The 15,723-nt window shown below is 35.8% G+C and overlaps 1 protein-coding gene across 3 annotated transcripts in view; it reads right to left on the bottom strand.

Annotated features, from left to right (window-relative positions):
- Nucleotides 1-15,723, bottom strand: part of LOC139150907 (protein kinase C beta type-like) — a 178,444-nt gene that overhangs the window by 30,020 nt on the left and 132,701 nt on the right. For all 3 annotated transcript variants that reach the window (XM_070723369.1, XM_070723367.1, XM_070723368.1), the window contains exons 6-9: nucleotides 13,152-13,308; nucleotides 11,721-11,961; nucleotides 9,799-9,930; nucleotides 6,870-7,043 (exon numbers count right to left, since the gene is read on the bottom strand). In XM_070723369.1, coding sequence (XP_070579470.1) covers nucleotides 6,870-7,043; nucleotides 9,799-9,930; nucleotides 11,721-11,961; nucleotides 13,152-13,308 — 704 coding nt within the window. The remainder of the gene's footprint in view (nucleotides 1-6,869; nucleotides 7,044-9,798; nucleotides 9,931-11,720; nucleotides 11,962-13,151; nucleotides 13,309-15,723) is intronic.

Here is a 15,723-nt window from a genome sequence, read left to right on the forward strand (position 1 = left end):
AAAATTTACATATGGCTGAACAAAAAAATTGTGCTGTTCCGATAACCCGACCTATCCTATTTTTTACCTACTGACCCTAAACTTGTTAGAGCTACGTAAACACAGAAGTGCAAAAAAGAAAGAAAAGCCTGTAAACTCCCACATTTGTTACTTGGCATTTGATTTTTGCTTGAACGAGGATGTCAGAGTCTTCTATGTTTTTATTCTTTTTATATGTATGATACATTTTTCTGGAAATGTTGTGGCCAGCGTTTGACCGCCCTGAACCCCCTGAAAATGCACATTTAAAATTAAAAAAATTTTGCAAAATAAAAAAATTCCTGCCAACCTACCTACCCTGCTTTTGAAAACCATGTTATCAGAACAGCACAATTAATTCTTTTTTTTGCCTAATAGAAGACAGATGTAGTTTTTCTGACTTAATGATCCCCAAGGCATTGTAAAAAGATTTCCTAATAGAAGCTGCAATGTTAAATTAGGAATTTTATGGTAACATCCATTGTCAAACTATTTTGTCAAGTCAATGATTCTGTCACGATACTTTCAAACTTGTTACATTATTGTCTTTTATCACACAAAAAGCTAAGAGTCGTCAAGGAAAGTAAAGTTAGACGGGATTGAATGTACGGTGCAGCAATTACCGTACTGTTGTTCAAACTATACCAGATGTTGATGACATATTCTTTTATTACCAGGAAGGGAAATGGTCAAAAATCCTCAATTTTTTTCTCTCTCAATTTGATCAAAGGATAAAAGTTGACAAGCTTTTAAAACTACAACGAAATGGAATAATAAGTGCTGAATACTTTAAGACTTCCACAGTTGCCCCATCCAATAATTGTTCCGGAAATCATAAAAGTTAATCTACGGTACATCAGCTGGATACATGCATGGATTGGCTAATAGCTATGACACACTGGTGTCAAAATGTCATTACATATAATAAAGACTATTCTAGGTAATATTGATATTTTGAAACTTCAGATTCAACATTTAATTGAGATTACAAAAATTTGAAAATAAGCTACACATATCTTTTCATTGGCTGGCACATTAAAAAAAAGATGTAACATTGAGATCAGATTGAAATTTTCCAAATTTGAAAATAAATTCATTTAACAAAATTCAATAGTCTAATACTCTGAACTGTTGCTAGGTAAGCAAATTTAGAAATACACCATTAGGGATGATGCACCGTTATACGCTGGTATTTCAAACAGATTAACTGTCTTAGTTGCCATGGTTCCTAATAGTTCTGAAAGATGTTCCAAGAGAGTAACGATGGCAAACATACAGGGGGACTGCTTTGAATGTTGGTCAAACTTTTGGAATCTTATCCTATCGAAGTACTATACACCATATAAAAGTAGCAAAGATGTGAGAAAAGACTTGGATGAAGGTAATGCCATGGAAATGTCACGATCTAACATGCATGTATTATCATTGAAACAGAAAGTACCTTAATGTGTAACTGATTCTGCTTTGATCAGCGACCAGTATGATCAGATATTAATGCTAAAAAAACAAAACAAAGCAGCATCACAGAAACAACTTCACCAACCTAAGAAGGGTTGCTCACCTCTCGTGAAAGTTTCAATTTTGTAAATTTGCTGTGTTCTTTTTATCGATCACCTCCGGTGAAACAATATTTTACAGGTTTATGAGTGTCACAGTAGGTGATTTCAGGGAAAGAAATACTGATACATGTATCTATCTGCCAAAACAACACTAATGTTTTTGAAAGGCTCTCTGCTGGAAAGTTTTCTTTGAATGCATTTTAGCAAAATAGGATTTGCCTATGTCTATTACCTCAATTAAATTGACAGGAAAAAAACTGAGGTTGAAAATTTGACATTGCAAACCCACGGTAATTGGGTTATCTGTAGGAATATTTTAATGAGATAAATGTGTGTGTGTGTGTGTGTGTGTGTGTTGGTGGGTGGGGTAAGTGATTGCTATGCCCAGCATGATCAGATGAGCAGCATTCAGTACAGGTTAAACTCATCGCTGAGACGCCATCTGATGAGTGCTCTTAGCAATTCTCAAAAGTCCCCGCTGCATATGAGGTATGAATGTGAACAGCCTATGTGAAGACTGTTGATGAAGCTATTGTCTGGCTCTGCTAGGCTCTTTCATCAGGTGTATCAGCAACATTAGGTGATGCAATTTGCTTGTCTATCATTTGAATGACTAGTGCACTGTGTTTCATCACACTGGCTCATCATAAGCACACGTTGTCTATTAACCCAGAAACTCTAGACTATATATGGACACTATCTCCAAGGTTATTACTGGGAGCATCTCTCTCTGTCTCCATCTCAAATGTTTTCCTGTATTTTAAATATCACCTCAGGCTATAGCAATACATTACAATTCTTCTGTTTACGTATTTTACAGGAATTTTGAAATTGCCGTGGCCTCTATTCTTGATTGTCACTGGCTTGTGATGTTATGACGTTAGAAGAATAATAAGCTGCTAGGAGGATGAGAAGGAATATTTCAAAATGAATAAAATTCACCTGGATGCGTTCTACACTGCACTGAGGACACTCACAATGAGTGGTACGGTTTGATTTTTATGATATTGTCAAACTGGAGAAAAACATAAAATAGATATAAAATATTTGTGCAGGGATGATGTCTAGGAGCCCGAGGGTATTTACTGGATTCTAAATCAGTGATGTGCCTAAGGGTATTTATTGGAATTTAAATCAGTGTTTGACAGATGATGATGAGTAGCCGATATATTGTAATACAAGGCATGTTGTACATCACAAGAAGGAACAATTAGTTCTCTCTACGGGATAAACTTTGGTTACCAGTAACTTCAAGTAGCAGTACATAATTACCATTGATTCATTAATCAAAATATCCCCAACAATACTTCTAACCAACACTGTAACAGCCTAACGTGTCGCAATTCAACACACTGCCACGGTCTGAAAGGATTGTTTTTATCCTTTGTCTGGACATTAGACAGGCCAAAATAAAATTCACCTGTCCAGATCAGAAAAATACTTGTCCTACAATGTGATCTTGCATTGAAATACATCAGCCACTTAGGTGGCTTAGGCTATATACTCCATATATGGAAGCCCCTTAGGTAGCTATAGCCAATATACTTCCCATATGGAAGCCCCTTAGGTAGCTAGCCTATATACTCCCCATATGGAAGCCCCTTAGGTAGCTAGCCAATATACTCCCCATATGGAAGCCCCTGTGGCTAGCCTATATACTCCATATATGGAAGCCCCTTAGGTAGCTATAGCCAATATACTTCCCATATGGAAGCCCCTTAGGTAGCTAGCCTATATACTCCCCATATGGAAGCCCCTTAGGTAGCTAGCCTTTATAATTATACTCCCAATATGGAAGCCCCTTGGTAGCTAGCCTATATGGAACGCCGTAGCTATCATAAATGCATTTTAAACATATTCTCTTTCCCATTTTCAGAACTTGTTTCGCATTTTTAGAACATGTTAGGCATTACTCTCACGTCACTCTGCATTGAGATTATCATTTTAGGCATTTGCAATAACATTACTGACATTCAACTGATCGTGTAAGGCATTTCAAACAATGTTATCGGTATTGAAATTATCATTTTAGGCATTTGCAATAACATTACTGACATTCAACTGATCGTGTAAGGCATTTCAAACAATGTTATAGGCATTGAGATTATCATTTTAGGCATTTGCAATAACATTACTGACATTCAACTGATCGTGTAAGGCATTTCAAACAATGTTATAGGTATTGAAATAATCATTTTAGGCATTTGCAATAACATTACTGACATTCAACTGATCGTGTAAGGCATTTCAAACAATGTTATAGGCATTGAGATTATCATTTTAGGCATTTGCAATAACATTACTGACATTCAACTGATCGAGTAAGGCATTTCAAACAATGTTATAGGCATTGAAATTATCATTTTAGGCATTCGCAATAACATTACTGACATTTAAATGATCGTGTTAGGCATTTCAAACAATGTTATAGACAATTAAGGTGATTGTTGAAGGCACTCGATTGTTCACTTTCGGCATTTGCAATACTGTTATAGTACTGTGCGGGCGCTGTTCTGTTATGTTAGATTGATCAACTCATTACCATGTCAATAGTAGGCTTGCACAATACAGTCAAAGTCATTCAGCTCATCGTCTTAGGCATTTTCATCATTGTAGAGCCCATTTGTGAGGGCGCTGTTCTCAACTCCGAGTCTGCGCAATAGGTCCGAATCAACAGAGCGCTCCCGCGAATTCCGCGCACTTTTAACCCACTTTTACTGCTATCGTCTCCAACGGGCATTCGCATGATATTGTACGCATTGAGCTCGAACCTTTCGCCATGGCCATGAAACGAATCCTCGAACAAATGTCTCTCAGTACTTTGGCTTCGAATTTTGAAGCTGAGCGAATCGATCCAACGCTTGTTCTATCTATGAGAGAGGGCCAACTCATGCGACTGGGAGTCGGCACAATGGGTCTCGAGCTACGTCTTAAACAGTTATGCCAGGCGTATATTCAAGCAGAAACACAGGGAAAGTGAAGGTGACGCCGCCGTGTAATAAAGGGAAAGTGGCTTCACACATCAGCCATCTCGTCTTGTATGTGCTTTGGTGTGTTTAGTGTCTGAGTTGTGTTTTGGCTGTTAGTGTGGAAATTAACAAACGAGTCGTTAATTTAAAAATAAGCCATGGCGAGACGTGGGCGCAGTCAGATGTGTCCTTGACAGCGGTGACTCTTTTTTTATCCCCACGTTTCGAAACCAGAGCGGTCTCTCCCTCAGTCGCCTGAGATATGTGCATATCTTTTTTGTTTTATGTCATGTCGATATCGTTGATCTCCTGTGCTTCTAGCAGTGAAGCCAGAATGCTTTAATATGTTTGGATCGTAATGTGTTCGTTCGTTCATTGACTTGTTTCTAATGCAATGGTTTTTAGCCTTAATCAGTGTGTCGCTCATGTTCGTATTTCTTTGTAAGCGATGATCGGTTGTTTAGGAAATAAATTCCTTAATGTTTCGTCCTTTTCTATGTGATCCCAGTTTTCACACAGAGCTAGTTTGATAGCTTGTGTCTTTATGTATGGGCTATGTCTTGTTGTGAACACAAGTGTTTTCGTTCTGTTTTTGTTCGCTGGTGTTGTAATTTCGTAATTCTGGTGGCGAACTTTGTTTGTGATGTAAATTCTAGAGATTTCATCCTGTTTGTTGCCACGTTCAACTAATCTTGCATTGAATGAATTGACTTTAGCACTAAAGTCATTCTCATTGTTGCACGTTCTGATGTACCTTAGTGTTTCGCCTTTGATCAGGCCTTTAAAGGTAGATTTTGGATGGCATGATGTTCTATGTAGGAATTGAAACGTATCTGTGGTTTTCGTGTGTGTTCTTATGTCCAGTATTTTCTCACTGTTATGTCGTTGACCTTTGTATACCACAAGATCGAGATCGAGATACCACAAGATGTCCCTCAAAAGTATCAATTACGTCCCCAAGGTTATGAGAGGCAAGAATCTCCGCCATCGTCTTCATTTTGAATAGATATTAGTATCAGTTCAGTTCTAGGTCAGTACAGTGAGCTTACACTTGCTGTGAAAGCAATGCATTGTTGGAAAATCATTTATATTCTTTTCATGTGACTTACATGTGGTGATTCCTGTCACAAAATAAAGTGTCAACCATGTGAAAGCCTAAAAGAAGATATTTCATACGTTTTTGTTAGTTGATCTGATCATTTTTCGCGAATGACTCATTTGGGTTCAGAGGTCACTCGGAAAATAGAATCATTTGAGGTTAGAGGTCATCCCTCCTTGAAAAAAGATACTTCAACGGAATGTTAAAAATACCAACCATGATGTCATACTTGTATGCAAAGCTATTGCCAAGGCCTGTATTGCTAATGCCTAAGATAAATGGCGAAGTGTCTATGGTAACTTTTTACATTATTACAAATACCTGTCATAATAGATGAAACGCCTTAAAAATCTCGCTGATTCTAAAAATCATTACTTACATGACTCCAACGTTTGTAAAGTGGTAAAATAATTAATTAAAAGCCTATCAAATTGTTAAATGTTCGTAAAATGACCAAATAAATGCCTCAAAAAATCAGTCACAAGGATATAACAGTAATAAAAATGCTTACAATTTTTAAAAAATGGTCATATTTTTAAAAATGGTCATATCAGTGTTTGAAATGCCTAAAATAACAAACTGAATGCATTTAACAGTCAACTAAATTTTCTGTAACATTTATGAAAATGCCAATATAAATAACTGAATGCCTACAAAGCTATTGTGAATGCCTATCATGATTAACTAAATGCAAATGATGTTGCTTAAAATGCCAAACATAATCAACTAAATGCGAATGATGTTTTTGCAAATGCTTAACATGATTAACTGAATGCGAATAATGTCATTGCAAATGCCTTACATGACCATCTCAATGCTTAATACCGTAAGAGTAATGCCTAGCATGATTAACTGGATGCGTACAAACGTATTGCAAATGCCTAACATGATTTATTGAATGCCAATAACGTTATTGTAAATGTCAAAATGTTCATCTCAAAGCGTAGTGACGTGGGAGTAATGCTTAGCATATTATGAAAATGCGAATCATGTTCTGAAATTGGAAAATATAATGTGCTTAAAATGCATTTATGACAGCTACGGCGTTCCATACCCCTTGGTAGCTAGCCTATATGCTCCCCATATGGAAGTGCCTCTGTTCAGACATGCAGACAAATTATTTCAAGGCCTGTCTGCTGTTGTTGAAACACTCAGTACATAGTATTGAACTGATAGAACAATCAATATGAACTTGGATGCCAAAGCTGAGGTGGCAGTACTCACCATAGTCTGGAAACATGAATGCAGCTGAACTAGGAATGGTGGTTTTGAAGACAAGGCCAGCACACGTTTCTCTACCATGGTACACTCAACATCATCATCTTGAATTATCACATCTTTCTTTAGGACTTTGATGGCATATAGTTCATCCGTACCCTTGCGTTCTGCCAACATAACCTGAAATAAATAAATAAATAAATAAATAAATAAATAAATAAATAAATAAATAAACAAGCGACCTAGCGGCCGATATAGCTCCGCTGTGTTTATGTAGAGAATAACTATTTTTGACACATGTTGATGAAGAAGGAGGAAATCTTTGATAGCTCAATGCAGTGGCCAGAAAAAAGTGGCTAAAATAAGCTGCAAAAATACACAATTGAAGATTTCATCATACTTTGAATATATCACATCGGATCATCCCTAGGAACATGTCAACCAAAGCTATCTGATGAGTAGTGTTTTGAGAATAAAATTTTCTGACCAAAAATGGCAACAATTGCCCCCCCAAAATAAAAATTGCAGATTTCATCATAATTTCAAAAGATCAAATTGAGTTCATCTATAGAAACCTGTATACCAAATTTCAAAGCTGTTAGACCAGTACTTTTTGAGAAACACATATTTTGACCAAAAATGGGAAAAATTGCCACAAAATTCAAAATTGCAGATTTCATCATTATTTCAATAAATATCATGTAGTTCATCTATGGAAACCTGTATACCAAATTTCAAAGCTATCAGATGAGCAGTTGTTGAAATACACATTTTTTGACCTAAAATTGCAAAAATTGCCCCAAAAATACAAAATTACAGATTTCAGGAGAAATTAAATATATATTACTTAGCTCATCTGTAGGAACCTGTATACCAAATTTCAAAGCTATCAGACCAGTACTTTTGAGAAACACGTTTTTTGACCAAAAATAGCAAAAATTGCCCCAAAATTACAAAATCGCAGATTTCATCATAATTTCTACAAATATCATTAAGGTGATCTGTAGGAACCTGTATACTAAATTGCAAAGCTATCAGATGAGTACTTTTGGAAATACACATTTTTTGACCAAAATTGGCAAAAATTGCCCCAAAAATACAAAATTGCAGATTTCATCATAATTTCAATACATATCATTTAGTTCATGTGTAGGAACCTCTATACCAAATTTCAAAGCTATCAGATGAGTAGTTTTGGCAATACACATTTTTTGACCAAAAACGGCAAAAATTGCCCAAAAATACAAAATTACAGATTTCATCAGAAATTCAATATATATTACTAAGTGCATCTATAGAAACCTGTATACCAAATTTCAAAACTATCAGACCAGTACTTTTTGAGAAATACATTTTTTGACCAAAAATGGCAAAAATTGCCTTAAAAATGCAAATTTGCATATTTCTTCACAATTTGAACAAATCTTAAATAGATCATCCCTAGGGACATATGTACCAAATTTCAAAGCTATCTGACCGGTAGTTTTGAAGAAGAAGATTTTTAAAGATTTTTTTACCAAAAATGACAAAAAATTGCCTTAAAAATACAAATATGCAAATTTCACCACGATTTGAAGAAATCTGACTGAAGTCACCATAAGTAAACTGCATATTAAATTTCAAAGCAATCGGACAAGCGGTTTGAGAAAAGAAGATTTTTTACCAAAAACACCAAAAAATGCCCCAAAAATACAAATATGCAAATTTCACCACGATTTGAACAAACTTAAGTGAGGTCACCCCAAGTGAACCGCATATAAAATTTCAAAGCAATTGGACTTGCGGTTTCAGAGGAGAAGGCAATTGTTGACGGACGACGACGACGACGACGACGACGGACGACGGACGACGGACGACGGACGACGACGGACGACGACGGAAAATCAACCTATTTGATAAGCTCCGCGTCGCTGACAGCGGAGCTAATAAAATATGACCTGATGATAATAGCATTGTTACACAGTTAGAATATGTACAAATTTTACTTTTCTATGTATACATTTTGATATTTTTTGTAAAATTGATACTATGGTTTTAATTTTGACAAAAATGCTCTTTCGATATTGTCAAGAAGATGTTTGAAGAAGACATTTGACTCAAAACAATGTGCACTTACTGATACCTATCATGAGAATGAAACTGAATCCAAACTTGTGTTTAGACTTTAATTCACTGCCAATAATGAAAATTTGCACAAATACAAGTATTGTAGCTCTGGTGGCTGGCTGATATTGATAAGAAAGACTTATTAAAAAAGTTTTGTTGATAAACGGAACAAAATGTTGCAAGAAAACATCATAAGTTTCAGTTCCTGGCCAGCAAGTGTTACAATGGTATCAGACCCGAGGGCATAAAAATTTCTGCTGTACAGAGTGTTTGTTAGAAATGCAAGGATACTAGCAAAACATTGAACCATTGAGTTCAAAATCAGCAGTAAATCTAGAACATAGACAATGTATGAGGAAACAGATGCTGCCATGTATAACTCTTCATTCATTTGATATCACTGGAATCACAGCAGTCTTGCATGAAACCAAATATGGCATTTGATAACTGCAGGGGTCAAACTGAATGCATGATAACATCTGGGAGCTTGTACGCTACTGTGTGCAGGTAATGGCATAAGCTGGCGTACATGTAAAATAGTTGGCCTTCTGACAGGAAAAGTGCAGTGACATGAAAATTGGCTTCATATGTGACCTATGATAACCTTTGACACTGAAAGTGCAAAATCAGCTTCACTTCATGACTGGATAAGCTACTGACTACATTTCAAACCCCTGGTGTTTTTTCCTGGCAGACTAAATGTCATGATGGTTTGTTGAAATGATGTCGTGGCACAGCTTTTTTTTATTTCCAAACACTCAAGATTAATGTTTTGAAATGCCTCAGGGCATTGGATCAATCGTAGGAAGCTGTAGAGGAATACAATTACCTTGCCAAAGCTGCCTTTCCCTAGGACCATGAGGAAATTGAAATCACTGGCCCTCATGATGTCTGTCTTACTCAGAGTTGTTCTCTGCGCCTGCCTGTTTTCAAAAGCTTTTGCACTAACGTTGGCCTGGTTCTGTAAAGATGAAAGAAGGCAAACTAAAATTAAGTCTTCACTATAAAAATTTAAGACCAAAAACTGTATAATCCAACGGGCCAAAAAATATGTTTGTTCATCTAAGTGTCTCATAAAAATGATGCAGTGATCACTTTTTTAATTTTTTGAGCTCAAATAAATCATACCTGCATGAAAATAAACACATCATAAATGTTCATGTGCAGTGGTAATTCTGACAAGCAATAAGGTGATCACAATAATTTCACTGTTCAGAACTGTAAAGTGTAAACACGTGATCCTTCAGATATCAATGTTTTCTGTCTTGGATAGTACTGTATTATCTGTTTTTGTATTTCATTTTTTCCTGGCAAATGTAAGAATAAAGAATGACAGGGCTTATCCAGATTTATCTTGTGCAAGGATGAGAAACAATAATTAGTTTTCCATTTTTTAGCACTCATATTCATTTGAATTTTTATTGTATCTGACATGGATGATGCATATATTCAAAGTGGATGGTTTTATGAAAGACACACTGCAATGTATTATATATGCCTTCATACTGTAAAACAAGTATCTGATTCTGATTCTGATGCAGAATGCCTGGAGATCATCGTCTAGACAGGTTTTTGAATTTCAGTAGAGTTGCTATCAGAGTGCAAGTGAACCTTTCATTTCACAGCTGAGTGACACTACACTGTATGGATCATTGACACAGGCAATTCAATGATCTCTGTAAAACATTGATACCAGCAATGTAGGCTTCTTGTGAACATGGATCTTTACCCCTGATCACCTGAGGAGATTCTGTGTGTCCCTCTGTCCGGTAAAATTTGCAGGATACACTTATACGTGCAATATAGGTAGAAACAATTTACAAGATACTGAAATATACAATGCAATATGGAATCTACATCTTCAATGGCACATTGGCAGTTTGAAGAATTCATACATTTCAAGTGAACAGTTGATACACAGATATGTAGTTTTATCCATGTGCACTGTACTGTACATACATGTAACCATGCGATAATAAAGCTAACAACAAGATGTGGCAACATCATCAAACAAATGAAATTTTACATCACTCACATATGAGCATGTAAAGTGCCTTGGCTCATGACAACTTTCAAACAAAAAAAATATCATGGTGATATTTCAGGCCTGACTTTCTGGTAACTTACCAGAACTACCCCTATACATAGGGGTTTAGGCCTGAAAGGGTTAATGATGTCAACCAATTGAAGCAAAACTTGGAAGAAATTACACATTCTGTTATGGCTGGTGAATTTATTTGTAATTGACCTTGAAATCCTTGTCCTTGAAATAATAAATGAAAACTTAAACGAAACTCAAATCTTCACAGAAAATAACTCACTGCATATTCATTCCATTCATTAACAACTCAACCTTTGTGTTTTAAATTGTGGTTGTGGTTGTTTCCTTAAAGATTTGAAGCAATAATTTATGTCCATTGTCAGACTGAGTTACAGAATCATTAAACGAAGAGTTTCATGGACCTCTTCTTGATATTGGGTTAAAAATCAAATAATCTGACTTTGGGGAAGAGTCAATGTTAATCCAACTGACAATGCATGTCTAATAAAATAATTTGCTTTCAAAATAATTGTGAATAAAATCATGATCAAAATAAAATTTTAGATTGTTCAGGGGAGTTATATATATAAAGGCAAAACTTGAAGAAATGAAGGGATTTATTACAGTCCAAACTTTTGCTACGGTGACTTAAAGAAGATCATGTTAGAAATAGACCTGAAAGAGGGAAAATAAAAGGGGAGGAGGCTTACCTCAAATTTATTTCTGAGTTCAGTGACATTAACTTTGCCTTCTTCTCCTTCTTCTGTGATTGGAACATTGTAAAATTCCCCCTCATCTTGTGTCAGTAATTTAAACCAGCCATCGACGGGAGTTTTGATCAATTCAGATACACCAAATGACAAAGCACCCATGAAATCATTCCGGGATGTTCGGTCCCAATCCCACACTTCCAGAGACAAACGTCTGTTCTTGTCTTCTTCATCTATTATACTATAAAGAATAAGTAAACAATAAAAAGTTCAAAATCTGAGCACCAGATAAATATTTCATTATGCTGTTTGCTATTACTGCAAATTTGAATTTCCATAAATCTCACAATCGGCTTCCAAAAGCTCTGAAGATTAATTACATGTGACAGTAGAGAGCCATTACAGTGTTTGCAGATTTCATGAAAAGTATACTCCTGAAATGCCACCATTAAATATAATTACAAGACAAACATCCAAATTGATAAATTGTCATTGAGAAATTTGATGGATGACATGGAAGCCGAGCCAAGAGTCATTGCAAATCATTATGTACTCAAAACTTAGAAGAATTGTTTGAAATTCCATTAGATAATATCAAAGATTATTCTAGATAAATGATGGTTCCAGTTTAGGAGATATCGTGCCGAGCAAAATAGAAACCAATTGTTGATAAGTTCAGCCTTCTCAATTTTCTGAGCTAAAATTTCTAAGCTACTTGTATTTTACAACGTGAAAACATCAAACTTAGCGTTCAATGAACTCTAAAATTGGACTAACTTGACTGCATGTAAATTAAAGAAATATTGTTACCCCACAAAATATAGCATGGTAATTATGGTAGTGTGCTCATTTTGAAAGTATTCAACAATTTTTAATGTAGTTAAAGTTACCGCTGGAAAAGTTCATTCTTTATATTTTGTTAAGTTTGCAAAGTTAAATGTAGATATTTTCAAAAAGAGAGCTGTATTGTTAGGACACACTGGAGGGTAAATCTACCCATCCACCCCCACTATGAAGTGGAGGGGTCCATATTTGCTGTAGAGGACAAAAAACTTAAACCAACATTTGGTGGAGAAAGGGTAATGACCCATTCTGAAAAATTTGAAATGGTTAAATTCATCAATGGTGAAAATACACAGTCTGAGAATGAATGTTCCTCTTTGAAATATGAAAAAGTGCACTTTCTGTTGTTAGTTACATGTATTATAAACTTGATATTGTGATGGTTTTGGAGATGACATGGACAGAAAGTACATTATTCAACAAAATTCACCAAGGCCAGGAGGGCAGTTAAACCCTGCAGAGAGACTCTCTTCGTAAAGCTTTAAGACCGATCATCAAGAGTAATAGTGGGATTACATCTATTGCGTAAACACTTTGAATGTTACAAGATCACTAAAGAATTGAATTACTATTATGTGGAAAACTTACAAGGTAAAAGATTCGTTCCAAGTAGGATTTAAGGTTGCCTTGATTGTCTTTGTCTTCTTTTTGGTTTTGCTGTCTGGATCAGGAGTTAGTTTGATCTTCACGTAGGGATCCGACAGACCGTTGGGATCCATAGGAATTAAATTCCTGGCATCTCTGACTGCAGGGAAAGCGGAACAAATGTGCAAATTTATTAAAACAACCACAATTGTATTTAATTGTGATACTCCTATTCATCACCATCATCATCCATCTTCATTATCATCATCATCCTTATCCTCATTATCACTACCATCCTCCTCACAATACTAATTAAAAAGTACAGAATTTCATTCATCTAACAGCCGTGACTAATCAGCTCATTAAAAAGTGTTTGAATTTACTTTCAAATTAACTTTCTTGTCAAGAAGAACAAATTAACTTGAACTGGTCGAAATGCCAACTTTCTCTTTTAGAAATTGGTTTGTTGTATCTTTTCAAAATACAAGTCCAGTAACTATGGTTTCAGAAGTAAAAGCGAGTCGGTGATGAGGATTTCACTGACATCTGTTCCAGACTTTGAGACCTGTCTGTTGAATGGTTGGTCTGTCCCTGACAACAGTAGCTTTTCTTTGGATTTGAATAGTAAATGCAGTTAATCTCCTTCAAAAAACGTGATTTCCAGGGGAGTGAAAAATCTTTGTTCACCAGATGCAGTTGCGAGGTTAGTGCAAATGAAAGCTCAGCTGTGAGGCTATGTTCGGGGAAAGCACTGTAGTTGCCAGGGGCAACCAGTCGCTGTGAGTGGGCACGCTCACTGGTGAACTTTTCTGAGGGTACTGCAGGGTCACCATGGTGACAGATGCCTTCACAACTTCACCACTGTTTAGTCTTCATTGAACAATGAAAATACACGGAAGTATTTTTGTCGCATTCTATCATCAAAGAAGATTTGATATGTCAATCAATATTAGCAATTTGGTGATCTTTGAAGTTGATGATGAATGTAAACATTTTTTACACAAAAGTGGTCTTGGAGATTCTGTCAGTAGACGCTGGATATTTCTATGTACAAATGATCGCTAGGCTAGGCAATGCATCGTTTTGGATGATAATGCTTCATTTTGTGACATGAATCAGAGTGCAGTAGCTTTCTTTACATGTCTCTTAGTTCATCTTTTACTTCTTCCACCCTTGTTTCAAATAACTTGGACAACATAAACTACAAATCCCATCTGCTTAACTCCATGAATGAACATTTTTTATGTTTTCTCAATGTACAGCTCTGTGGAACACTACAACTAAATAATCAATAAACCACTAAGAATGGACAGAAATAATTTATGCAGCTCTGTGAAAAAACTCTACCATATTTGTAATGTTAGAAACAATTACAAAATTATAGAAAATGTAGGAGTAAGAATGCTCATACATCGGAAAGATAAACATGATTTCTGTTACTGCCATTCTTTGTGTATGATGTGGCTATGTCTGATAAACCACAAGTACACGTCACGTCACGTCACGCCACGTCATGCCATGTTACATCATGTCACATCACATCACCGATGCTATGTTTCTGTAATTCAATGATGTAAAGTCTACAATTCTAATAATATTACAGAAGGATTAGGTCTTCAAAGAAGAAAATTTTTTCACCATATTTTCACAACCTGTGAAACAGAAGCAGACAGTACAAAGAAAATCTTTTCACAATTTGAAAAGTGCCTTGCTTGGCCAAACCAAATGAAATTCATAAATTCATCTGATAATCTTTATTACTTGGCCAAAAGTCTGCCATTTCTATGAAACATTTGCAAAAAAAATTGTAAATCAATGTACGGAAATGTGATAACCTTGCAGAGCACTCATACAATGGAAAAGGAAAGCTAAACTTCAAACTCTGCAAAAACACGTCACAAAATGTTTCAGTCCCATAAGGATATGAAATTGCCGATATTCACAATGACATTGTGGGGAAATATTTGATCAAATCAATGAATAATGGAAAACTCAATTCAAGAATTGCAGATTCCACTGAAATAGGCAGCAGTACGTGATAAGTCAAATGATGTAACCACACATGACTTGGATTGCTTTAAATGTGGTATCCAAATGAAAATGAAACCTCATCCCAAGATATTGCTTTTACAGAGAGAGAAAAAATCAACGATGAATACCGATGAATGTTTGTTTGGATGTGTGAAAAGATGGCGGAGTATGAAACTCACTCAGCTTTTGATCCTGTCAGTAAATGCCATCATATGATTGTCCTGATCACAATGTTCTACTCAATAAAAGTCAGTACTTGTTTCCGACTCAGAACAGGTTTATGCCTGATTTGAAGTGAGCATTTATCAAGCATGCAACTGCATACCTTAGCAAGCTTGTTTCCATGGTGATATATCAGCCAGTATATCACCTAGGTCTTGCTTTTAGTCCTCAATGATAGCCACATTTTGGGACTTGACGGGGCACCCTGTCAGCAGCAGGGATGGTAAATCCCACTTCAAAATCTACTCACTTAGATAGAATTGTCTGGGGATTCAATTTGAAAACTAGATTTTCTAGAGGAGAAATGAGTTATATCTGGGAG

The sequence above is a fragment of the Ptychodera flava genome, chromosome 15 (assembly GCF_041260155.1).
Source record: "Ptychodera flava strain L36383 chromosome 15, AS_Pfla_20210202, whole genome shotgun sequence".
In the NCBI taxonomy this organism is placed as follows: Eukaryota; Metazoa; Hemichordata; class Enteropneusta; family Ptychoderidae; genus Ptychodera; species Ptychodera flava.